Source organism: Microtus oregoni, unplaced genomic scaffold (assembly GCF_018167655.1).
Source record: "Microtus oregoni isolate MIOR12 unplaced genomic scaffold, Mior012 000057F_ref0000458, whole genome shotgun sequence".
Lineage (NCBI taxonomy): Eukaryota > Metazoa > Chordata > Mammalia > Rodentia > Cricetidae > Microtus > Microtus oregoni.
Window position 1 is genome coordinate 2,553,155 of NW_024543833.1, and position 26,096 is coordinate 2,579,250.

At 45.7% G+C, this 26,096-nt stretch overlaps 2 protein-coding genes across 13 annotated transcripts in view; both read right to left on the reverse strand.

The window, feature by feature from the left end:
• The window catches only part of Cfap53 (cilia and flagella associated protein 53), a 34,315-nt gene extending 24,834 nt beyond the window's left edge, over window positions 1-9,481 (reverse strand). Inside the window, exons 1-2 of the mRNA XM_041639161.1 lie at window positions 9,310-9,481; window positions 1-230 (exon numbers count right to left, since the gene is read on the reverse strand). Coding sequence (XP_041495095.1) covers window positions 1-230; window positions 9,310-9,378 — 299 coding nt within the window. The 5' untranslated portion in view covers window positions 9,379-9,481. The remainder of the gene's footprint in view (window positions 231-9,309) is intronic.
• Window positions 205-26,096, reverse strand: Mbd1 (methyl-CpG binding domain protein 1). Of its 12 annotated transcripts, XR_005973121.1 has the most exons (18): window positions 25,869-26,096; window positions 24,261-24,395; window positions 20,351-20,465; window positions 20,106-20,272; window positions 19,943-20,025; window positions 19,386-19,426; window positions 18,046-18,192; window positions 17,832-17,960; window positions 17,577-17,651; window positions 17,347-17,463; window positions 17,195-17,263; window positions 16,461-16,628; window positions 15,835-16,134; window positions 15,609-15,746; window positions 15,138-15,272; window positions 14,988-15,049; window positions 13,266-13,820; window positions 205-230 (listed from the first exon to the last, which is right to left on the reverse strand). XR_005973121.1 is itself a non-coding variant. In XM_041639149.1 (17 exons), exons 2-17 carry the CDS (start codon window positions 24,368-24,370, stop codon window positions 13,781-13,783), a joined length of 1,896 nt encoding a protein of 631 aa, XP_041495083.1. In that variant the 5' UTR covers window positions 24,371-24,395; window positions 25,869-26,096; the 3' UTR covers window positions 9,784-13,780. The 12 variants fall into 12 exon arrangements, 11 of the variants coding, with proteins under 11 accessions (XP_041495083.1, XP_041495084.1, XP_041495088.1 ...); XM_041639149.1 differs by lacking the exon at window positions 205-230 and having other exon boundaries at window positions 9,784-13,820; XM_041639150.1 differs by lacking the exon at window positions 205-230 and having other exon boundaries at window positions 9,784-13,820; window positions 14,955-15,049.

The window sequence follows — 26,096 nt, forward strand, 5'->3', positions numbered from 1 at the left end:
TTATTCCGCCGCTCTTCGGTGTTGATGATAAAGCCTTGCATGGCATCCTTGACTCTTGATTGCACAAGACTGTCAAAGTGCTTGCGGTCATTGTGCTGGATCCAGTCAACTCTCAGGCGATCCTGCTCATTGGACTTAATGGAAGCCAAAGTAGTGTGATACTTGTGGTAGCTGCGCTGGATTCTTTTCAGATGTTGTTCAGCCTTTTGAGCCTTGGGAGGCTTGGCCCTCTGAAAACAAATGACAGCTGTCACTCACAATAGGCAGAAATCAAGAGCTTGGCTGTGGATAAAAAAAAAATTTGTGTGCTGTAGAATATTTTAAGGCATGTTACTTTTATTTATGCTCCAGAACATGTGTTTAATGATGCAAAAGATGTGTTTGATTAAATAAAATTCGCCTAAGGTCAGGAGGCTGAGTCAGCTACTAGCTGACAGAAAGTGGTTCAGAGGAGCCAGGTGGGGAAGGGTTGTTCGGAGGCCCACAAGAGCTTCTGGAGAGATGCCAGGAAAGGAAGTGAGCTACCTGCTCTTCAGCCTCTCTGAGAAGCAGAATTCCACAGCATTTGAATCTTGGGTTCTTTAGAGGGACAGAGATTTAGATAAGTTCCTTTCCTGGCTTTGAAAGAGTCCATGAAAGACTGAGGGAACTTTTGCTCTTGCAGCCTAACGACAACTGTGTCTTAAAACAGTAATCATTTGGCCGGGCGATGGTGGCGCATGCCTTTAATCCCAGCACTCGGGAGGCAGAGGCAGGCGGATCTCTGTGAGTTCGAGACCAGACTGGTCTACAGAGCTAGTTCCAGGACAGGCTCCAAAGCCACAGAGAAACCCTGTCTCGAAAAAACAAAAACAAAACAAAACAAAACAACCAGCAATAATTTTAAAAGAGGGCAACACACACATACATCTTGCTGTTACAGCGAAAAACAGCTTAAGCATCTAAGGGATAAGTTGTCTGGTTCCCTGTGTTTGATATTCATCTAATCAGCCTCAAATACGGAGAGTCTCTGGTTTTTGATAGGGTGTATTCTGATTACCCAATTGTAAACAGGAGATACTGTTAATAATGATGCATTTTACACACGTAATCTACCAAGCATACCAAGCACTGTAGAGTATCTGTTATTCAGCCTCAGGATCTCTCTTGAGCCTGGTGTAGGCTTCATCTCAATGTCCTGCCAAGACCTTAAGAGTAACCTTACTATATATTACTAGTCCACAAAACAATCCAAATTCACATTTTAAAGCACAACCTACTAAATGCCTATCAGTTTTGCACCATCATAAAAAAGCAAGTTGAATCATGAGTTACAGATCATCTATTTTTCTTAAAAATTCCTTTCACTAAAAGTAGATATAATTAGCTATGTGGTAGTGGTACACACTTTTAATCCCAGCAGGCAGAGGTAGGAGGGTCTCTGTGAGTTCAAGGCTAGCCTGGTCTACAAAGTGAGTTCCAGGATAGCTGGAGATGTACAGAGAATCCCTGCCTCAAAAAACAAAATTTTAAAAAAAGGTAAAAATTTGAGCATCATTTTGCACCCCTTTCTGCATATTTTTACCAGGTCAACCTGAAAGAATTCCCATATTTGAAAGACCCCCATGCCCACGTACTATATTAAACTCTGCTGAAATTTAGCTACCCCCCCCCCAGCCGATGCTAAAACTGGATATCTATGGGTTGCAGACTCACTGACTAGGCTAAGGAGAGAGACAGAGTGCTCTATCTAGCTTTGTGGTTTCTCGGGACTGAGGAGAGGGAATATTCTATCCCCAAGACATTCTATCTAAACTGTCAACTTGCTACAGGGTGTTTTATCTGGCTTTATGGTTTTTCGGGGAAATTTGAGAATAGACATGGGGCTGTCCCCAGGGTGAGCTAAGCCCGCCAATTTGAGAGCCAATGAAATGCTTGTGCTATACTACCCTCTTATGTAGTCATTTTTCCCTATAAATATGGCTGTTTGAATTTGCCTGGGGTGTGCAGTTGGCGTAAGCTGCTGTTGCACACGCAGGCATCTGTGTAATCAATAAAGACACCTCTTGCTGATTGCATCTGTTGGCCTGAATTATTGAGTTTGGGGATTTCTCCCACCACCCTTGAAAACGAGGGTCTTTCAAACCCTCCCCAGAAGCTTCTATTTGCAGTGGATTGTGATTAATACAGACACCCGACACCCACAACTGGCCAAAGTACATAGAATGAGAAACTGTAGAATGTTTGGTCCAAAAGGAAACATGTACGCTGCACCCAAGCCCCCTACCCACTTCCAAGGCTCATGGATAATTTCAGAAGAGTGGGAAGAAAGAGTATAAGAACCAGAGGCAATGAATGGCAAGCTAATGTCTTCTGGACACAGGAGGGAAGCTGCACAGTGATTGTAACTGCACAGAACATGTGTGAGCCCAAGCCAGACTACATCCCAGCACAGAGAGGGAAGCTGGGCATACAATCCCCTTACTAGCTGCGAGTGAATGGCAACAATTGTTAGCTGCTGGGAGAGAGAGAAAACTTTACTCTGAGAGTGTATCCCTCTTGTGCCCAAAGTCCAAATCCCCAAAGACCACCAAGAGACCAGATCCCATACAAACACAGAGTCCTTCAATTGTGAGTTTGAATTCAGGTCTCTCATCCATCTGATGCATCTATGGAGCAGAGGACACCTCAAGCAGTAGTGGGGCAGAGTATTTATTGGGGATAAATTGGGGGTGTTGAAAGCTGCAGTCCCTCAGACCCTAAACTTTCTATGACCTCTTGCCTGCTGGAGTAAACAACTTGATTTTCTATGTTTGCAGCTGCTCTGAGCACAGAACCCTCATGAGTTCCTGATAACAAGGAAGTGATTTCTGGTGGGCTTGCAGTGGAAAATCCCCAGAGCTGGGGGCTTGGACATTAGTCAAGGAGAGTCCTATATAAGCTGTGTGGGAACACAATAAAATGGGCATTCTTGCTCCAAGAGTGACTCATGTCTCTGTGTGTTCTTTCCTCCCCAGGCCCTTGCCCGACTGTGGTTCCAGGTGGTATAGGCACCAAAGGTGAAGGCCCCACTGGGATCGGGAACTCGGGACATCTCTGAGGGACACCATCCATAAGGCTGGCTAGCAGGTAAGAAAGAGTAGGTGAGAAGGTGAGAGGGTGAATTGTAAGGATGGGTGTGGATTCTTCCAAGTCCGCTCTCGTAAAGGAATTGCAGGTACTACTGAAAAAGCAGGGTACAGGGATTAAAAGAAAAACAGCTGAAGAATTCTTGGAAACCCTAGGTAGGGTTAGTCCATGGTTTCTACAGGCAGACACCTTGAACAACCATGACCGGGAAAATGTTAAGGAAGACCTACAAAAGGAACTGAGAAAAAAGGGACTGGAGTCCTTTTCCATTGCCACGTTTTTCCTATGGAGGCTGGTTAAAAAGTCTATACTTACTAAAAATTATAGCGTCAAGGAACATCTTAAGGAAGGCATTAGGATCCTGGAGGATGTCCAAGACAGAGAATACCTGGCGTCATGCAAAGGAGATCTAGAGGGAGAAGAGCTGAAGGAGCCTGGGGAGGCTCGGATCTCAGATAGTAGTGATTCCGAGTCAACCTTGGGACTGCGTCCGTTTTCTTGCCTCGCCCCAGGAGAAAGAACCCCTTTTACAAAGCAGCTGACCCTCTGGCTAGTGAGAGAGAGGTAGAGGAGTTGGGGAGACAATTAGCAGAACTTAAGTCCAGAAATATCCAGGTGTTCCCTGTTATTGAAACTGTGGATCCTCAGGGGATAGGCAGAGACTACATCTGCAGTTTCAGTTTAAGGATGTAAGACAGCTTAAAGAGGCCATAACTGCTTGTGGGCCGCATGCTCCCTATGCCGCTGCCTTGGTGGAATCCTACATGGATCAAAATTTGACTCCTAGTGATTGGATGCAACTTTGTAGGGCGGTACTTAGTGGAGGGGATTATTTGATTTGGATGTCTGATTAGCAAGAAAGTTGTAGAGACGGCCAGAAGGAACACTGCTGCAGGGCACCTGAATAGAAGTGTGGACATGCTCACCGGCGCTGGACCGTGTGCTCCACTTAATTAGCAAGTCATGTATGACCCTGGGGTGTATGCTCAGATTGCCACTGCTGCCATAAGAGCCTGGAAAGCCTTGCCTAACAAGGCTGCTAGGGGTCAGTTATCTAAGGTGCTGCAGGGGTCGTCTGAGCCTTATTCAGATTTTGTGAATTGGCTCTCACAGTTAGCAGGAGGGTTTTCCCTGATGTTAAATGCCCGCCATGCCAGTTATCAAACAAGTTTATGAGAATGCCAACAAGTATTGTCAGGAGGCTATTCATCCTCACCGGCAATGAGGAGGGCTGAATGATTACATCAGACTGTGTAAGGAATTGACCAAGACCATATCACCAGGGCTGTGATGGCCGCTGCTCTGCAGTGTCACGGTCTTGGGGCACAGCCCAAGTCCTGCTTTAACTGTGGACAAGCTGGGCATTTTAAAAAACAATGTCCCCGGGGCTGGAGAGATGGCTCAGTGGTTAAGAGCATTGCCTGCTCTTCCAAAGGTCCTGAGTTCAATTCCCAGCAACCACATGGTGGCTCACAACCATCTGGAATGAGGTCTGGTGCCCTCTTCTGGCCTGCAGACATACACACAGACAGAACATTGTATACGTAATAAATAAATAAATAAATAAAAAAAAAATAAATAAAAAAATAAAAAACAATGTCCCAACCGCCCCAGAGACCTGTCTTCAGGTAACCCTTGACAACCAGATGGAGCCTCAGGTAAGAAGCAACCTGGCTTGTGCCCCCATTGCAGGAAAGGACATCATTGGTCTAATGAATGTCGGTCTAAGACAGACACTGATGGTCATCTGTGCTCTGGTCAGTTGGAAAACGGAAGGAGGAGCCCACCCCGGGCCCCATAGCAAGTTTATGGGGCACTAGAGACTTCTTCCATGACATTCACTCCTTAGATAACTGACCCCTAGCAGGAAGGGAAATCATTCATTTTTCTTATGCTTTTATACCCCAATACAAAAGGAGGGAAGAAGGAAAAATACTGCTTTAATATGACACAAAGAACAACCAAATCAGTTACTTGCTTCAGTACTTCAGACATCAAGCCATTATTTCCTGAGTAAGGCATTTGATGCTTGGGCAGGAATGTTCAGTGAACACACCCTAGACCAAGTATCCTATAGGCAGCCACTACCTATGTCAAATTTCCAATTTTAAATGAAGGAGCACAAGACTATGATTGAATTTTCTGGCCTTTTGTCAGTGTGGAGCAGATCCACCTCTATGGATCATCTTAATGTCCAAAACACCAAATAACCACACCCTAAGTCAGGGTGTATACCCATACTTATTGTCAACAACTTTGAAAGAACAAAAATAAGCTCAAACTCTCTGACCGCTAGACAAGGTGGAACAGGCTCACATCTCTGTGTGTCCCAACAAAAAAGAAGGAAGATACAAGTTGGGTGGGTATGGAATGAGGAGTGGATATGGGAAGCGTTGGGGTAAATACAAGCAAAACAGGCATAGAACTAGATACTCTCAAAGAACATAGATAGATACATAGATACATAGAAATAGATGATGATATAGATAGATAGATAGATAGATAGATAGATAGATAGATAAAAATTTAACAGACCAGGTTCTAGAAATATTTAATCAACCAGAGATATGAGTACTATGTTCAGAGTTCTATGTTCAAAGTGCTTCAGATAGTATAAACCTGGATAGTAAGAATTAGGGGTCTTCTCAAACCTGCTATTGTGACTTACTATGCACACATTTTTTTTCTAATCAGTTATTAGCATCAAAATACTTTCGATGGATAAAGTACTTAACTATACATGTTAAATTTAACTATACAGGTACTAAATTGTAAAAGTAAAATACCAAAACGGAAAAAAATGAAGAAAGAAAAGAAGGATGGAAGAGGGGATTGATACTAGAAATTTACTCGGTTTGTTTTTGAAAGTTTGAATGAAAGGCCTATGCTATGTGACAGGACCCATAGGTATGGGGTCATTCTACTTTGACTAAAGGCCAGAGAATTGAAACTTATTTCTGTTCCTTCAAGGGAATTGACTACAGTCCAAATAACAGGTATGGCTAACATCCAGACTTTGTATTTCTGGTATTAAGAAGTAGCTCTGTACCTATCTCAAACAAAAGTCTAAGGCTCCAACTGGGTTCCTACTCTCTTAGGGAGATAACTATGGATTTCACCCAAGAAGTGGTTTGCTTACAGAATGTTTTGGTCTAGGGTATGAGTGTTTTTTGTCTTGTTCTGGCAACAGAATTTTAACTAAGAATGTAGCCATTAGCCCTTCAGCTGGTGAGGTCATTCCTTGAATCATGTTAATGCAGTTTTATCTTATTCCTAACTTTTGGGGTCAGGGTATTTAAGCAAATGGAAATTAAATGTGGGCAACTTTCAGTATTCACTGGAACTCCCTATCCTATGCTTCTGTTTATTATTTTCACTAGAGTCTTCATTCTCTTTACTTATTTTTCTAATCCCCATGCCCCTGTCCTGGTAAGTGGTATCCTTGTCGAAGCTGGTCTCCGACAGTTATAGATATTTTAGGGATAGTTCAGTTTCTTTAAATGTATTCTCTTTGCACAATGGTCACTCAGAAGCTGGAGGTGTGCATGCAGTTTGACTATATAGTAACACACCAAATGAAATCTCCTTAGCTATATCTTTATCATTGCTAGCCTCTCAATGTGAATGAGTGAACAGTGTTTCTGGGTGGTCTCGATGCAGTGTCTGTACCTCCTGGTGCCATCAAGGAATCAATGGTCTTATCTTATGACTGGTTTTATCCAGTCATCTTTGGTGAGGTGTGGCACATGGGTGCTCATTCATAGTAATAAACCCAGAAAGCACAAGGCAGATCCATTCTGCTGAGTTATATTTAGAATATAAGTGCCAGAATGACCAGATACTGGGGTTTGGTCATTGTGGTAAAGCATTCAAAGGAAACAAACACAGCATCCATCCAAAGATAAAACTGATGAAATGCTTCAGGTACACAAAGAGGCACCTAGGTGCAGCTGACAGGATGAAACGGGAAACAACCCAAGAGGAGAGTAGAAAGTGCATCACGAGAGTAGAAATCCACATCAAAATGATTTGGAGTCTAGAGTCAACTAATTAAACTACTATTCTCTAACATTCCTGGTATTTTATGTGTGCGGATTCTGTGATAGTGAAGTAGAGCAGGGTGACTGGGCAGGAGACACAGAAAGAACTTAGGCTTCGGGTAGATGTGTGTGGACCGAGAACACCACCCAGGCCAGCTAGACGCGGTGGTTGCCAACGGTCAGGACAGGAATCAAGACCTGAGGTACACTTTGACTAACGCGGGCAAGAAGAGTTGGTGAGAAACAGCATGAGTGGTAGCTAGACCTGGAAGCCCTGGAAGGCTTGGGGCATTGAGACATGGTGTCATGTAGCTCAGGCTGGCTCAAGTGCTCGCTTAACTGATCATCCGCCTCTGCCCCCCAAATGTTGTAGTTACAGGCTGTGCCACCATGCCTAGCTGAGTTCCCAGTCTCTGGATGAAGAAGGTGGGACCTTGAGTTGTCTAAAATGGAAAAAAGTGATGCCAGTCAAGGAACAGGCTTGTCACTGACCAAAACCCACACTGTTCAATAGAAATAGAATACAAAACAGACACACAACTTAAGTTTTTCTTGCAATTGAACTGGTTAAAATAGAATATTAATTTTGATGATATAGTTTATTTATCCAGTATATCCAGAATATTATCTTTTCAATATGTGACTCTGAGCATTCTCAACTAACACATTTCCAGAAGGGAAAAGTCATGCATGGCTAGCAACTACAATAATGACACTAACCCTCCTAGGACACCAAAAGAAGATCAAGGAAGGACTTTGCTATGACAGCATCTCAGGTTCCTATTTTAAAGAACAATACCCCCATCCAGGCTTGATTCTGACCTATACTCTAGGGTTTCTCATCTGTTAAATGAGAAAAAGAATGTGCTAGTGGCTGACTCCATCACCTTTTTAAAAAATTGCTTTTTCCTATGGAATTTCTGAGGGTCCAAGCTTCATCAATTACCTCTCGTTTCTTGTCACCTACTTAGACACCAGAGAAGAAGAAACAACTCTGGTTCTTTTGCCTCCTCCTCTTTTCTGGAAGCTCACAGTATTTAGTGGCCTGCTTCTGCTACAGCAGTCTGTTTTTCTTCTCCCTGTTTCTTGTGGGTTATGAGCATAAATAATAGTCGCCAACAAATGGCCTGGATCCCAAATGCTGCATTGAGATACAAGACCCAAAAGTGTTTGATTCTGTTGTCCATGAAGTTATCTTGAGCTTTGAAAGCCCACAGCAGTTTCCAGACTACTTTTTTCCAGATTCAGATTCTAAAGTCCTAGGACCTAGAGAAGAGGGAGTTCTGTCAGTGGACATATGGAACGCGCCTACGGGCCGTAATACAACTGTATTCTTGATTAGCCCAAATCTTACTTTCTTCCACAAGCTGCCACCACAGTAAACATAACCTATTACCTACTTTTAATGGCTTATTTAGGAGGAGGCTGTTTCTTCACCATGTGGATGGGGGTTTAATGAAGGGGGTCACTGGATTTACCCCCATTAATACTATACACCCAGTAGTGGTTCCAGCCATAACTCTGATTACATATGACTGATTTTCTAATCTGTAGAAACAAGTATTCAGGAATTTAAAAAAAAACATATGCATGGAAGAGAGTGTCTGTATTGCTAGCAAAATTCATTTTAAATTCCTTTCTTATCGGCAACCCGTACCAGTCCATTGTAGGAAGCAACTAACTGGCTTATTTTCAGTCTGTAGGAGCAATGTTGTCCAACACCAGCCACGCATTTAGCCGGCACAGGAACATCCCACTATCACACACAACATTCAAAGCCCAATTCCCTTTCTATAGACTATTTTCATAGGGTCACAAGACCATCCCAAAGTTGTCCCGTTGAACCATAGCCAGTTCAGATCCAGAATCAGCCTCTTGGCCCAGTGCCCTTCCATAATGCTCCCACACCCAAGCTCACGGCATTTGGGGGATACTAAAGGAAAAACAAAAACACCAAGATCCCCAGTGGTGATTGTGGTTGGAGGTTGGAGTGGAAAAGGATGGGGTGGAAGTGGGCGGAATGATAGATCGGCGAGCAGCAACCTTTTCTTCCCCAAAGCCCGCTGCTTCCGGAACCTGCTTCCCAGGTGAAAGAACTGGTCAGGCTCCACCAGGAGACGGAAAAGGTCTTAGGTTTCCCGCACAAATATCCTGTACTTACAATGATCACCGCCTTGGGAGTGGGACCCTTAAATTCCCTTGGGACAGTGCCAAACCGCTGGCTGTACATCTTCAAGTCTCCTTGGAATGGTGACTACCAGGAACCGCCAAGCCCAGGGTAGTCTGCTTCCACAATGCAGAGGCCAGTTGCCATGGTGAGCCACCCCTCCCCGCGCAGTTAGTGAAGGTGGGCGGGTCAAGCGGAAGTTGTCCCTGGTCACTCTGCTGTTATCACCCCGCCCTGGCAGGAACTCCTCCACCCCACCTCCTTCTCTTCCTCTGTGGCTCGCCAGAGGCGGAGAAAAACAAAGAAAAACCTCTCTAACTTATGAGTCAAAACACAATCCAGTGAATTTGCTAGTTATCGCCTGCCTATAATTGATCTAAAAGCATAAGAAAGGTTAAACTTTCTACCACCTTGAAGTTAATCTTGATGTAATAATCACATGGCAACCTTATGCTTGGGTAGGTTTTTTCTTTTTTACAATTTGCAAAATATTTTCAGAAACAACCTTTGAGATTGACAAGAATCTTACAAGGTTGAAAGAACTGAAGGTATCATTAGCATTATTTTACAGTGAAGTCGATTAGGGCTCCAATATAGCCCAAGTGCTATATATAGAGCCACACAACCAGTACGGCGAAGTCTTCTATGGCACTCAACAGAAAACAGCTTACACTTCGGGTGAACACAGGAAGCAGGCAGCTCAGATGTACTGGTGGGGCAGTAATCTTACTGGGTTGAACACAAAAACTCTCAATGGAGCAATCAGAATGGATCTGAACTGTGGCTCACAAGTTCAGCTACTCAATTCTTGAGAATTAGGATCCCAGGCAAAACTGGCAACAGTCCAAGGAACTGGATAGTCCTGGGGACCGGAGCTGTAGTTCTCATTAATAGTAAGATGGAGTTATAATTTTCAAGAGCCAATTATGAATGCTACTTTGGTACCCCTGTTCTAAAGAGGGGGGAGATAACAGAAGCAGAAGGGGGAGGGGCAGTGACAAGGTTACTGGTGGACACTACCAGTTGTAGTGCGACTCATGGATACACCTCTTAAGGTCGGTTTTTTCAAATTAGCATGCTTAATTATTTGTAACCCCCCAGCCACTTCAGATTTTCTATACGGTACATCTCTAGACTTGGGGTCCATTTCCTGAATTCTGGGTTCAGCTTTTCAGCCATAAAAGAATGTCTTTCTTCTCCTAATAATTGTTTTCTCGCCTACAATATTTCTTCTTTCAACTGCAGCTCAGTAAAATACTCATTTTCATTTACTGCTAACAGCTTATGTAGCCTGAAACAAACAAAAAAGAAAAAAAATTAAGAGGCTGTCAGGGTTCCCTGTCCAAAGAGGTACCTCCTTCATCTGAGCGGTTCTACGTGTTGGACTTTTAGGTGGGTCTCCCCTCGCCCCCAGCACACACACCTTCTGCAGAAGTGAAGAAACCTTTGAGCAGGGTTTGTGAAAGACCCCAGAAATTGGGGCTGCCTGGTCCACACCCTTGAGATCTGTGTGGCCACAGAAGTCCTGTTTGTGAATTTGGGGAAGCTGAGCCTTAGAGGTAGCCAGCTGCATCACACCGCCATCCTGCACTCCAATGGCAGAGCAGTTAGGTGATGATCCTGGTCAGGAGACTCAGCTTAGACTGTTCCACCATCCTCTGAAGAATGGAAGTGGGCTCTCCAACATCAGGAAGTACAGCTGGTGCAGGCTCTGCCCCAGGGTGCCTGGCACCAGCTTTGGAATCTATCCAATGGTTGTCTCAACCAGCCTGGACCTGGAGGAGCCTTATGGACTATAAGGTGGATCAGGAGCAGCACAGTGCCTCAGCCTGCAGCACCCTGATCTGAATGAAGCCTAGGGAAATGACAGAGCTGATCTTCATCTTGCCACCCACTATCCCAATTCTTCCACAGCGGTCCACACTGTTCCCACCACCAAACAATCCTCAAAGAATCACTAACATAAAAACCAATAAATAGAACAAGAAAATTGTTTTAAAATAATTTTAAAATAGAACAGTTTAGAAATAGAAATAATTGTTTCCAACTTCTCACGCATCTTGAAAAAGGACTGGCTTCTCCATAGTATATTAGATTTTATATTCTGAGCATCAAAGTCCATAAAAAACTGGAGATCTTTTTATCATTTGTAATATATATTGATGCATTTTATAAAATTGCATTTTTGGATCTCAGTATCATGTACAGTGATAACTATGGGCCAAGTTTTCCATACTTGGATGAATGACAAAAATACAGCTCTGAGACCAGCAAGATTGTTATGGAGGAGCTTGACAGGGTTTCTTTCTTTGCTGGGACCATCATGAAATCTGTGGTCTTCAGCTTTACATTTTCAGCTTATCCTTGGGTAAGTGGTGAGACCTTTGGGAGCTGAGTCATGGCGGGTGGCTTTCTAATATGTCACCTGAACTAGACTATGCTTCCCAGAATCCTTCCCCATAGACATCTAGTTAAGAAAATTCACAGAAACATTGTGATTAGCAGAAGTGAAACAGCAGCAGGCTGTTGAGAAGTTGGTGCACGAATACCAGGCATACTGCAGTTCATACAAGCAGTCATTAATCTGCTGTCTCACCTTGGTATGGGGAAACAGCAAATCCTACAGCCAGGCTTCCAGCTGCTACAACTTCCCTGGGATCTTCCTTCAGCTTATCTAGTCCTAGGCCAGATGCTACTTCTACTAGCTTCTTCTTCAGGACACAAACATCATCGAAGCGGGAGATGGTGAGACACTAACATGGATTTCAGGCCATCTTGAATTCCAACTCTTGTTCATGGGCTCCCATGGGTCCATCCACCTTCCCTTCCTCACTGCCTGTCCTGAATATTTTGAGCTCAAGTATTACATACAACTGACAGTCTTAGAGGCTACTAAACTATCTCCCAAAATTAAACAATGTAAAATGTCTCCCAAAACTCCCCTAAAACACATACATTAGTCTTTGTTGCAGTGGTTCTGACCTTTTGACTGTACCCTAGTCAATACACATAGTAATCAGAATCTTTGTTCACAAGTCAAATGCCAACCAAGATGTTACCCTTAGAACATCACTGTCAGAATGATCAGAATACTAGGGACAAGTGGTATGCTCTAGGGGGTAAAAGCAGTATGACTCCAGGATAGAATTAGGCAAAGCAAGGCAAAGGAAGAGTAGAAGGTAGCAGAGAGCTGTGCCTTGTGAGTTAGAAATAAGAAATGAGTAATCCACATCTGAATTACCTAAAGCAGCAGGGCTTGGGACTAGGCTAAAGCAAGGGGGGCACACAGGACACAAAGTATGTCGAGGCACTCAGTCCTGGCCCCGTAAACCTGGCTAAGTAACCAGTTCTGTATCTTTTTGGCATTTTAAGGATGGAAAGTGAGGTAAGGCTGAGCCAAGACCAGCCCTTGGGCGGGACTCAGTGCATAAGCTCATTCAGCCTCCTAACAAACATTTGGGCTGAGGGCAGGAAACATGCACAAAGGTCATCAGAGAGAAGATACTGCCTGGAAAAGACGGCCCAGGCTGACAGCTTTAGTTCCAAGCACTGCTCTGGCTAAAGTGAGACTCTCTGGGCTCAAGCAAATTGTCAGCCAGCAGTGAGGAAGAACACACTTTTGGGGCTGAGGGATCCTATGCAGCATATGGGGCCTTCAGGGAACCTAGATTCTACATGAACCAATGCTCTGACGAGAAGGTGACCCCATCCACCCACAGCCTAGGCATAGGCAAAGGTGTAAAGGATATTTTATACTCTTCGTAGTAATCTACCACTACTTTCAAAGTCACTAAAACTGTTATTGTAATATACATTATTGCACAAAGACTGCAGTTAACAGTTTAGTGGATTAAAGAACAGAGCTTGTATAGCCCGGTGGATTTCTAGACTCTACCAACACTAGCTGTTTGACACTAATACGTTTGTCTCTTCTGAGTCTGTTTACCTACCTGTAGAAGTGCTCAATATCACTCACTGTCTTCCTAAGGACTACTGTGAGGGTGCAGTAAGTGGCTCCACGGGAGGAGCTCACCAAACAATGCCTTTTCCTCCTTTATTCTGTAGCATTTCAACTGCTGTTTCCCTGAGAAAATGTGCAGACACACTGCCAAGTCTCATCCGGAAGCCACCAACAGTAATGAAGATGGCTTCAGTTGTTGGTAGTGGCTTCGATCATATCCTCCCCTCCCCTACATCCACCTTCTCATCACACTGAGATCCTTGGAGGAGCAGACGTTCTCCCAGCCTTCTATTCTTCCTCTTCTCTCCAGCTTCTTTCCTCTAAGTTTCCAGGCCTGGGCAGGCCTGTTCCTCGATTGTGCTTGCAGGTCTTTCTCTTAGAGCTGATTCACAAACAAGCTCTGCGACCAGGCCAGGGCCCAGCCCCTGGTAGATCAGGGTTGTTTCTCATAAAGCCGGTGTGCAAATATCACCTTCAGTCCTACAGTCAGCAGAAGTCTCCAGTCTACTGCATTTTAGCTTCAGGTTTTTTAAGGTCCTTGGACCTAGAGAAGAGGGAGCAGGTCTGTCTGTTGAATGAGGTTTGCCATGTAGAAAACAGAGCATCACAAAACCATTTCCTCCTATTCTGCACCTGCATCCATTTCTCCTTGTTCACCTATAGCCACTTTTCTTTCTTCTACAGACTAGAAAGGCAAACAGTACAGCACTTCTCTGTTAAGTGGGGAAAGTTTCATCTTCCAGAAAATCCTGAGCTCCCGGAAGCCAGGGATGCTGTATCTTCTCGGGGGTAAGCCTTACAGGCTGCAGTAGCATCACCAGTGGAAGCCCCAACAGCTGTGTGCCAGGCAGGGTGTCAGTCATCTCCACCTGCCATCTACAAGGTACACTAGCAGATTTTCTAGCAGTTAAAACTGATATATGGGAACAAAGGAATCCAGGTGCTTGGCCCAATAGGTTTTTTTTTTGTTTGTTTGTTTTTGTTTTTTTATCTTTGGGGTGGTCCTCCTCCCACCACCACAATGGCATCTCTCCTCACTTCTGTTACTAGACTTACAGGGACAGTTCTACACAGTATTCAAAACAGTAAACTCAACAGGAAATGCTTGGGACACACAGCTCAAATTTACCCACAGACGCTACTCTAGGAAGTGGGGAATATACTTGAAATCACACAGCTACACAGGCTTAGCTTGCAGAGCCACTTAAAGCCCAATCCCCAAACCAACTCCACTGCCTAGGCAAGTCCAATGTCATCTGTGTGACATATATTCTTCCCATCATCAGGGACAGCTCACCCAATAAAGGGCTCTGGAGACATCAAGGGCCTTCAAGACCACAAATGGTGATCTTCTGAGTAAGAATGTGTATACCAAGTCTGACCCTTGAAAGGATTTTCTTACATAGGCGGGGACCAGCCTCACTTTTTTCTTTGAAATCTCAACATGGAGCATCAGTCCTTCTCTTTCTTCCCCAAGAGAGCCCTGGAATACCAGCAGGCTGGGTCTCAGGAGCAATCTTTACAGACCTACCTGCGCACGCACGCGCGCGCACACACACACACACACACCCTTACTGGTTGTGCAGTATAATGGTTACAGTCCTTATGTCCCTTTGCACCCAATCAAATTGCTGACCCTAGGTTTAAAACTCAGGGCCCATATCTGGCCGGTACCTACCCCATTCCCCACACCTAACTGTATGGGGCACACCTTGGCCACCAAGCTGCTATGTCCCGGAGGCGGGTTCCACCCAGGCTGAAAATCTCCGTGATCTAGGAAAGAATTAACATATCATGGGTCAGTATGACAGGAGGAGAAAAGGTAAGATCAGGGTAGGGTGGGAACATCCCCAGCACTGACCACTGGTGTGCCAATCCCTCCTGCCTCCTCCTCCTCTGGGGCTGATGCAGAAACATAATCTTCTCTGTTTTCTTCTCTATCCTCCTCTGGGCCAGGGGACTCTTGTTTCACAGGTGGAAGGTCTGGGTCTACTGCCTAGGAGAATGAGGAAGGGCAGCAGTTAGGACAGGGCCAGGCTGAGTATTTTTTATTATTATATTATTGTTGTTGTTATTATTATTATTATAATTATTATATATGCAGACAGACCTCCCTTTTATCACTGAGAAATGCCACCTCTGCCTGTGAACCTTTCCCATTCCTCAATGGGTTTCAGTCCCCTGGGAGCTGAGCAGCAGAGCAGGTGAGGTGCCTGCTGGACATGCTGGACAATTCAACAGAATGCGCACCATCACCACCCGCAGCCCCACCACCACAGCTCTCTATCACCTTGCTTACAGGCCACCTGTGCGCACCCATTACCTCCCTAACCTTGCCAGGGCAGCCAGACTGCAACGTGGGAGAAGTCGGGAAGGCTGTGCCTGCTGTCCACTCCTCTGGGGCGTCCACCTTCTCTTGCTTCACCTGTGGTAAGGTCACAAGCCAACTCTGGGCAGAGCACTGGGCCTCCTGCATAAGGGAGGATGGCAGCAGACTTGGTCTCAGGTCCATGGCACAAGGCTGGGTGGAGCTTGGAAGAGTGGGAGGAGATCCTTACCTGTAATGGGGCTTCTGAGGAAGCTGCAGCAGGACCAGGCACCTGCAGAGGACTGCTGGCACCCTCTCGTAAAAACACAAGGTCTGTGTCAGGTGGGGTCGGCACAAAGCCACTACCTATTTGCTGCTTCGCTGAAGCCTGGGCAGGGCATGGTGGGGTTGTGTGCACAGCCAAAGGGGCCTTTGAAGAGGAGCTTGGATGGAGCTGTCGAGGAGAACCAGGCCTCTTTCGACAAGGGTGACAAGGAGGCGATCCTGCTCCCTCCTCAGACCCTGACCCAGTACTGGGCAGCAGTCGCTTCTGTGAGAACAACGTTGGGTGCTGTGGTCAACCCGATGCCATCTGACCATACCCACCCTGCCCTACTCAATGTGGCTGCTAACATCCCATCAGAGCACACACAGAATCTGCTGCTTCCGGGAGCTGTCATCACTAAGCCTGCTAGTCAATCTCCTGTCTGCAATGGCAGTACAGCTGAACTCATCACCCCAGCACATTGTCTGCTAATCCTCAACAAGACTCACTACACCACCCACCCATCTACCAGGCCTGCCCACCACTCCCAAACAAGGGGGTGGGCCAGGCCCAACCTAGCCCATCCACCTAACCCTCCCTGCCCCACCCACCATGGCAAATTGCAGGCACTGGCGCCAACGACACTTCTGGCGCTTCTGGTTGCTGCCCCCGAATTTGGGCTTGTCGCAGCAGAAGTCGCAGTGGCCACAGTCCATCCGCCGTAGGCAGGCTGCACAGGCCCCGCACTTGCGGTTCTGCCGGTGGTTCGTGTAGGGCTGCTGGGGTGGAGGGGAATGGTGCCACTGTCACTAGGACTAGGAGAGGCCGTCCTCAACACCAATCTCAGTATTACTGTGCTGGTGCTCCTCTAGCCCCATGGAGGAGCTAGCGACACACGAGGCTCAGCCTGCTAACTCTCCTAGGCATCTGTGGCCTCAAAATATGCCGCAACCACTGTGCCAGCTGGCCTCCAAGCCCATTAGGACTGAGGCTGATCCATTACTTTATCAGAAGAGTACCTGCGATCAGGACAGTGTCTCTGGCCCTCACTTCATCAGGACTTGGCTGACCTTCCATTAGTCCTCATCACTGCCAGAGATGTTGACTTACTCTACACAAACGTGTTTACCTGCACCCCTGTGAATGTCTCCATTCAGCCTCTTTGTCCTGCACCAGCCATTGACGCTGGTTCATCTGACAGTAAGCACCGCATTGCTAGCCCCTCTTCTTTCCCATCCTAGCGCTCACTATTACTCCCTACTAGTCCCCATTACAGCATCTACTTCCTTGGGTTAAATAAGCATCAGGAGCATCTAGTTTATCCAGGTAAGGTGGGGCCACTCACTAGCTCGTCCTCGTCTACACAGTAATAGATGAACTCAGCAGGTGATGTGGGCACTAGGTCGCTGATGTGCTGCAGAGGCAAATGTGCTGGGGTCAGGGCAGGTCCTGAGTAAGTTTAGGGTTGTGCCTTCCCTCTGCCCACCAGGGCCTTACCAGCTCTGTGGGCTCTGGGTGCTGCAGTGCAGGAAGTGGAGGCACTGGTTGAGCTTGGGAGTGACGTTGGGCAGCCACCTTCGAGCTACTCTTACGACGGTCACGGTCACGTTTACCCTAGAGGCCGAAGGACAGTTAAGGCATGGTGGTACCAGAGAGACACAGGAGCCCCAGGGAGTACAAAAAGCATGCATTGACTGGTCAGGCGGAGTGTGCAGTCAGGCACTCACAATAGGGGGAACCACAACCTGGGGAGGGCACTGGTGACATCCTTGAGGGTGGCCACGGAAGCGATGAGCAAAGTGCTGGCAGAGAAAGGCAGGTAGGCAGAACCAAGGAGGTGAACATGGGGCAGAAAAGAAAATAAGACATGAAGCAGGCAAAGCCAGACTGGGAGGAAGAAACAGCAGCAGTGGTGGTAAATTTAACAGCAGCACGAGCTCTGCCCCAGCCTTGACTCCACCAGCACCTCTAGCCTGACTCACCCACAAGCAGCGCCGCTGCAGACACCTCCACTGGCGCTTGCGACCAGGGCGGGGAGGGCGAAGGCAGAATCGGCAACAGCCACAGTCTTCTTGGTTCTGACAACCCCGACATACTCCGCACCCTCGGCTCTGTGGGGGGGCAGGAGTTGTGAAGTAGGGGCTCAGGGCCTTGAAGGCCAGGAGCGCCTTGGCCCACTTCATCTGACTGCCTCACCTTCTCCACAATCCGGAGGCAGCGCCTCTGCTCACACTTGCAGTAGAGCCCTGAGGCCACATCACGGGGCAGCTGCAGGCGGCAGATGGAGCAAGCCCCACAGTCTTCTTTCACCAGGCAAGCTGTACACTCTCCACAGCCAACTCTCTGTCAGAAATGGATGGGGTAAGATTAGAGGCCTAGGGAGAGGGCTCCAGGGCCACTGCCCTTCCAAATGTTTGCCGTACTTATTAGTCTTCCATTAGCCCCCTTACTGTAGCTAATAAACTACTGATTAGTTTGCCAGCACCAAGGCTACTACTATGCCTTCTACTAGTGCTCTGTTAAATTCATTCCTATAGTGATATTTCATTTGTATTTTAATAAATAAAACTTGCCTGAAGATCAGAATGCAAAAGAGCCACACTACTCAGCCATACAGGCCAGGCAGTAGTGGAACAATCCTTTAATTCCAGAAGCCACATTAGTTAGCCATAAAGGCCAGGCGGTGGCGGTGCACGCTTTTAGTCCCAGCACTAGAGAGGAATATAAAGCGGGATGAGACAGGAACTCACTCTTTTAGTCTGAAGATTTCATAGAGGTAAGAGCTCTCTAGAGACTCGGCTGGTTTGCTTTTCTGATCTTCAGGCTGAATCTAATATCTTTCCCTGGGTTTTTATTATTCATGCTACTCTTCCCTATGTCTATTGATACCCCTCTCTAATTCCCATTATTGCATCTGCAAACAAACCAACAGCCAGGTATCTATTTAAGAAACAATCTATAACACCCGGCTGACCTGTCATCATTGCTAAGCCCTCCATCGGTCCTGCCCCATTCTGTTCTCTTGTAGACTGTGATGACACTGAAAGACTCTGGGGCATCTCAGCATTACTGCCCCTCCTCTCCTGGGAACCAGGAACCTGATAAATCACCCACGTGTGCACTGGAGCTTCGGGTACTTTCCCAGGTACTTCCCATCCCTTTGTGGTTTTTCTCCGAATAGACCCAGTTCCTGGAACTGGGGCAAAAACGACCCGCAGATGTTCCTCCTTGCTCAACCAACCCATCAACTGCCGTCCCGCCATGGCATTGACCAATTATAGTTAGCTGATCATTAAACGAGCCAGTCACAATAGTTGACAAATGACTCCTGGACTTCCCCTTTGCTTCTGCGGTTTTTTTCTTTAAAAGTAGCCTGTAACAGCCACTTGAGGTTCTCCTCCCGAGGCTGAGGGGCCCTGGCGTGCCAGGTAATAAAATTCCTCTTGCTTTTACAACAACTGCGGTGTTAGAGTGGTCTCTTGGGGCGACCCCTCCTTGGTAAGTGGGCTTTAGAGTCCAACAAAACATATTCTCACCTTAAACATTCTCTGTTCTCGGTTGAAGGCAATTCTCTGTGCTGGCGGGAGAAGGAGAATGAGAGAAATGGCAACAAAGCAACAGACACAGGCACATGGCTTCAGCTACTACCTTAACCCTGACTTTCACTGTGGTGGCATTTCATTTGTATTTTAATAAATAAAACTTGCCTGAAGATCAGAGTAAAACTGCCCCACTGGTCAGCCAGTGTAGAGGTAACACACATCTTTAATCCCAGTAGCCACACTAGTTGCCATAGAAACCGGCCAGTGCATGCCTTTAATCCCAGCTCAAGAGAGGAATATAAAATAGGAGGGGACAGCTCTCAGACAGTCCCATTCTGAGATTCCTGGAGATAGGACCATCATTTCGGACTGAGGTCAAGAAAGAGATTGACTGACATTTCACCATTCTACCTATGCCAATAGTGAGGTCATAGGCCAATTCCATGTATGCCCAAAGCCTCCATCCCGACATGAACCATAGAGCCTCCAGCCTAGCCTGGCACTGGGTCTACTATGTGTCCCTGTTTCCTAATCCCTAGGAACTTACTTACCTCGGCAGTCTTCGCATAATGTCTTGAGCCTCTGCTTTCTGATACCATTCCTTGGGACGCGGATTCCACAATTCTCACAGCGGCTACAGTGAAAAGAGCAGAGGTAATTACTCCCAGTCCCAAGTCTCACCTCCTACCCAGCTCACCTTAAGCTAACACTCACCCAGGTACAAGTAATGAAGCTGGAGCTGTGTCAGTGCCAGCACTATTCTCAGCCCGCGGGGTCGCCTTCCTGACATCACTCTTCTGCAGCCCACCCTGATGCTTCTTAACATTGGCTGGTTTAGAAGGCTTCTTTTGCTTCTTGCTGGGGTCAGGCAAGGGATGGGTCTGGAGATGAAGACAGGAAGAATGTGGGGACACGGGTGACAGAGTTGCCCGCGTATGAACACCGGCATTGGGAAGTACCTTGGGAGCCGGGTAGCACAAGATTCCTTGTCTGAAGTCAAAGAGGGTCAGATCACATGCAGGGCCTAGGTATCGAGTCAGTTCAACCTTGCTTCGAATCTTGTCGCCTGTGGGACTGAGAATGAACCAGAATGAGTTGGCACCATGACGGAACTAATGTCATGCCACCCACACAACAGTTCCACAGATCAGGTGAGATGCAAGAAACAGTCTGGATTCAGCCTGTGACCCCCATCTAAGACCCATCTTAAAATAAGTAACAGGAATACAGAATATAAATACAAGCATGCATAACAAATGTTAATAAATAATACAAGTGTGAAACTCACTTTGATCCATGACATCCCAGATCCTAAGGTAACCCCCAAAAATTATAATACAGGGAAAAATTCTATTATCTGGCAATACTGCAATAACTTTAATATCGTAACACAAAACATTATTCAGGCATCTTTAGCGGTGTCAGTATAAACAAGCATGTAATGTATGTACTGATGTACAGTACATAACTGATTAATAATAATTACAATTCTTCAATTATGAACTTAGCGCGATTTTTTAGTCATTAGAGTTCTACTTATGAAAAAACTAATATACTGTGAAACTGCAATGTTAGACTGGTAGTAACTAATTAATATAGTTAAATGGTTACTACATCTCTCGGCTTCACATTTCTCTGGAGCTTGATTTACTCTCATGACTTTTGTTCAGCACTGGAGTGTATTCAAAGCCTATACAGTTATGTGGTGTTCAGTGATGCTCTCATCAAAAACCAACTGCGTACACATGGTAGTCTACTATACAGTGTCTAATGACACCACACGCCCTAGTTTTATAATCTCTGATTTTCACATGAAAAATCATTAATTAACATGCTTCCCAGAATGCACTAGTACCAGTGAGCAATGTATGACTCCATGAATATGCAGCTTAGGTATAGAGTATGGTGTATTAGACCACCTGAGTCTGTGTGGCCACATTCACTTTAAATTTCTCAGACTGTATTACTATTGGTAATTATATACAGACATATAACAGGCAGGGTAGTGGTGGCACATGCCTTTATCCTAGCACTTGGGAGGCAAAGGCAGGTGGATGGATCTCTGTGAGTTTAAGGCCAGCCTGGTCTACACAATGAGTTCCAGTACAGCCAGGGGCCCTATGGAGAAAGAGACCCTGTCTCAAAATAAATAAAAAATAAAGACACATAAACATACTTACAAAATGTAACACTATTAGTGTTGAAAGTATGAATAAAAATCAACGCAATACATATTAAGTAACATATAAATATGTATTTTGGGTTGTTTTGTTTGAAATGGGGATATTACTTTCACCACGATGGTTTTGAAACTCATTTGTAAAGATGACCTAGAACTTCTGATCCTCCTGCCTCTTCTACCCCAATGCTAGGATTTCAAAATGTACCACCATACTTAGTCCGTGCTGTGATGGGAATTAAACCAGGGCTCTATGAACACAAGACAAATACCCAGTACTTAATACGTTATGTATCACATACCAAAAGAATTAAACATAAAAGCCTGTAACAGAATTATTTTTTAAAACATGAAAATGAAACTATATTCAATACAAAGTATAAGTAATTAACACTGATGGCACTCCAGGTCTTTTCCTGTCTACAAGAATTTTAAGAGGCCTTCATTAGCTCTGAACCAAACCACCTTATCGTTGTAAAAACAAGGAACTTTAAAAAAGGTCCCCTTCCAGGAAAAAGGGCAGCACACTATTATACTGATACATGATTACCTAAGTTCAAACAGACAGGCTGCCTTTCCAACACAGAGGGCAGCACATATGTTCTTCATGTCATCCTATGGGAGTTAGGACTCTGGGAAATGGCAAAAACAGATGATCCTATGGTAAGAAACTTTTTTACCTCCTACCAGCATCCATAAAACTAACAAACCGAATTACTATTTTGATAAATATATACCTTTTGACAATTAGTTGTAAATTTAAAATTTTTCATAGAATTTCATATGTGAAAAAAGTTATAATAGACTTTTTTATAGAAATTTTATTACATTCTAGGGAAATGGCAACTTAGACAACCAGGAAGGGCATAGAAATGTTAACAGCTATAGCACAAATACATTCTAATGCTTATGAACTTTAATGTTGAGGTACTGACAATCAATTCTCATTAGGTGTAGTAATTATCTTTTTCTTTTTTAAAATTTCATTTATTTATATATATATATTTAGGTACGAGTGCTCTGTTCACACCTATGCCTGCACGCCAGAAGAGGGCATCAGATCCTAGATGACTGTGAGCCACCATGTGGTTGCTGGGAATTGAACTCAGGACCTCTGGAAGAGCAGCCAGTGCTCTTAACCTCAGAGCCATCTGTCCAGCCCCTACATGTAGCAATTATGAAGTTGCTACAAACCCAGAATTCAGGAAGCAAGAGCCACTGCTCCCACTGGAAACACACGGGTAGATTCCAGCAAGTCTGTCAAGCTTTCAGCAGCTGAACATCTCATTTATGTGCTTCTGCTTAAAGACACTGAAACGTTTCTTTCTTAAAAACAACTCTGGAACCAGGAAATGATTAAGGGCCACTGGCTTCTGAGGATGTTTTGTCTAGGATTGTCTGCCAGTGTTTTGGTTTTGTTCTTCTGAAGACACCTGATGCACAGAACCTGTACCCCAAGTTTTTACGCCATGTCACCTTCTGAAACATGCGAGTGAGCACGAGCCCCTACAACAGTTCACATTTCCTAGCGCTGGCTAGTATGTCTTTGCCGGTCGCTGTGCTTTGCTGGCCAGCAGTTCACGGATCTACACATTTAGCTGCTTTCCCAACTTCCCTGAATCTTCGGCAAGTACTCTAGATGTTAATTTTTGTTCTTCCCAGAGCAGCCTCACACATATCTCAGCGAGTTTCCTCTTCTCTTTTGGGATGGACCATTTCTGCTTCTTAACACTGTAACTCAAGCGGATAGATAGCAAACGCGATTCATGGAAGCTTATCTGACAGGAGACAAAGCACATGCTTTTCCTCTTGCACTCAGAACACTAGAAAACACTATAGCACTTTATTTGGGAGTCATTTTAAACAATAAATTCGGCAACAAAAATATGGCACTAAATAGATCACAGAAAGGATGCTTGATTTGCAGTACAAAGGAAACAAAAAGTTCTTGTTCAACTTACTGGGAAGGCAAGCACTAGACAATTCAAATTTTTAACTGTCCCATGCATATCTATGAATAATCACAAATGCACTGTGAATATTGGCTTTGGTCAAATAAACTTTATTAGGGATAGGTGATTATGAAAACACAAACTCTTTTTAATAAGGACTGACTACATGTGAAAGACCAGGATAAATCCAGACCCCCTAGCAGGAAGAGTAGAACCAAAAATCTAGGTTAGCCGGTTCAGTGACTTTGTTCCAGGAACTGGCTGACCACAAAGTTAGATTATAATCTTGAGAACAATCTTGAGAAACGGGGAGTTATCCCCTTGTGATTATCACTGGTATTTTCGGAATCTTCCAATGATGCCCTCCCTTTGGGTTGTGGTTTCTTCCCTTAAATACCCCTTCTCCAAGCTACTCGGGGTTGAACTCCTCTACCCCTGCGTGGGATAGAAGTCTCCGCCCCAGCGCGCTGTTTCCTGTCAATAAACCTCGTGTGATTACAGCAAGGATGGTCTCTCGTGAGTTCTTGGGGGGTCGTGTTATCCCGAGACTTGATTGAGAGTCTCCCAACTCTGGGGGTCTTTCATGCACGACTTTAACTCCACCCATACTGTTTAACCTCATTAGTAGTGAAACAGTACACAGGTGTGTGTAAATTTAAACACACCTGTATACTGTATATGGCTTAACTACTAACAAGGTTCGACTGCACTGAACACTGTCCACAGCCCACCAATTACCTCTGATAATAGATGTCTGAGCGTCCACAAGAGGCCCCTGACTTTCGAAAGGATTCACGACGCTTCCAGCCAGGGCCCAGGGCTGGGCAGTCCTGCCAGTCCTCAGCCATAGATGCTTCAGGAAAGAAGAGAAGCCTGCAGGATTGGAAACAGGTAGAGTCTGGAAGACAATGAGGGTCTACAAAGTGGCCACCTGTTTCCAGGCCACCAAAGTCATGTGTTTCCTTTAATATGCGCCCAGACCTGAACATGTGTTTCCTTGGCACAGGAAATACTTCATCTCTCCTCTTTGTCATCCTCCACACATGAAGAGTACTCTTCCAGTCTGAGAAGACTCGTTCCTCCTATTCTGAGTATGAGGTTCCTATGTCTCTTGTTCAGCTTCATTTAAACGTCCCTTGACCTGAGCTTCCAATGTCATTCAGTGGTCTAGCTGTGTTTATATGAATGAGAGCCCCCAACTCCTCTGTACATCAAACATTCCCCAGCCTGGAAGGCTCTGGTGTCCTCCCTTCTTAAGTCCAAGAGCTCTCTCCAATACTTATTTCCCCTCATTTCTGACCCACGATTTCTCTTCCCTTTCAACCCTAACCATTATAGCCACTCTTCTCCTTAACTTGGTCATTCTCCATTTCTCTTATCCTGTGAAACTTCCTTGTCCCTTTGGAAGACCCCAGCTTAGCTGCAGTAACGCCATTTTGCAAGGCTTTCACACAAACAAGTATAAGTTCAAGGTAAAGTCGGTACTCCTAGGCTGCCAAACAGGATATCTGTGGTCGGACATCAGGCCTAGGAGGGGAATGAAAAGTTCTGGGAAAAACTACATGTGCCCTGATAGAGCCAAGTCAGCTATTATCAGATCTTCACGTCCCCGAGGAACTTGTCCTCAAGTAAACCCATCGCCTCATTCAAACTGAACAATGAAATCCCTGTAACCATGCATCTGCCGCCCTTTTTCCTATAAAAAGACCCTTACCCAGCCTGCCGGTGCGCAAGTCTTCCAAATAGACTCTGACGCCTGCAGGTACCTGTGCACTTCTCAATAAAAAGAAAACCTCTTGCCGTTGCAGCCATTGGTCTTGGACTGTCCCTTAGGTTTAGGGGTCTCCTCCTGAGGGAAGGTCCTCTCTGAGGGTCTTTCACCTTCACACAGTGACCTGTCTCTCAATTTGTCTGTGTTCCAAGACGACACCACCCGTGCCAGTCTTCTGACATGCTACTTCTTTTCGTCCTCCACGAGTCTCTTGTAAACCTAACCCTGCTATTTCTCCCTGTCACCCGTCTCAGGCCCCCTCTTCTCACTATGAGCTTTCGGTTCCTCCTGTTAACATGGAGACCTGACGCCTCTCTGAACGTTCGGATCTTTCCCACTCCTCTCCATCCTCTTCCCAGATTCTGGACATTGCTGTCATCGCCCTGAACCACATTCCTTCCTTCCCTCCCTGTCTTCTGCCCAGTTTACCCAGTCCTCTCTGCAACAAGGACTAGACGCCATTCCTTCTCCTGGGCTCAGGGCCCTTCGCGTCTCCCTGCTAAGCGTCCGGAACCTCAATTCCTCCCCAGCCTCCCAGCGCACTCTCTCCACTTGCACGCCCACGGCTGTCTCACCAGCTGGACACGAGGCCCTGGGCGTCCACTGCGCTAGGCCCGTGGACCCATGGGGAGGATCCCGCCCCGCGCGTCCCGCCCGATCCAGTCTTCTTCCTCCTCCACGGCAGCCTACTCCAAGGCACTAGTTGCCGACTCTGCGGCGGTTGGTTACTCCCGGAACCGGAAACCAACGAGCTGCCTTTGGGGCTCCCACCAGGACACGCACCTGTGTGCAGCCTTAACACG

Bases quoted from the DNA above. Each gene is read 5' to 3' on its own strand.
- Mbd1 (XM_041639149.1), bottom strand. From the start codon at position 24,370: ATGGCTGAGGACTGGCAGGACTGCCCAGCCCTGGGCCCTGGCTGGAAG. The intron at 20,026-20,105 runs GTGAGTGTTAGC...TTTTCACTGTAG, and splicing joins GCTTCATTACTTGTACCTGG to CCGCTGTGAGAATTGTGGAA. The intron at 16,135-16,460 runs GTGGGTGGGGCA...TTGTTCTCACAG, and splicing joins AGTGCCTGCAATTTGCCATG to AAGCGACTGCTGCCCAGTAC.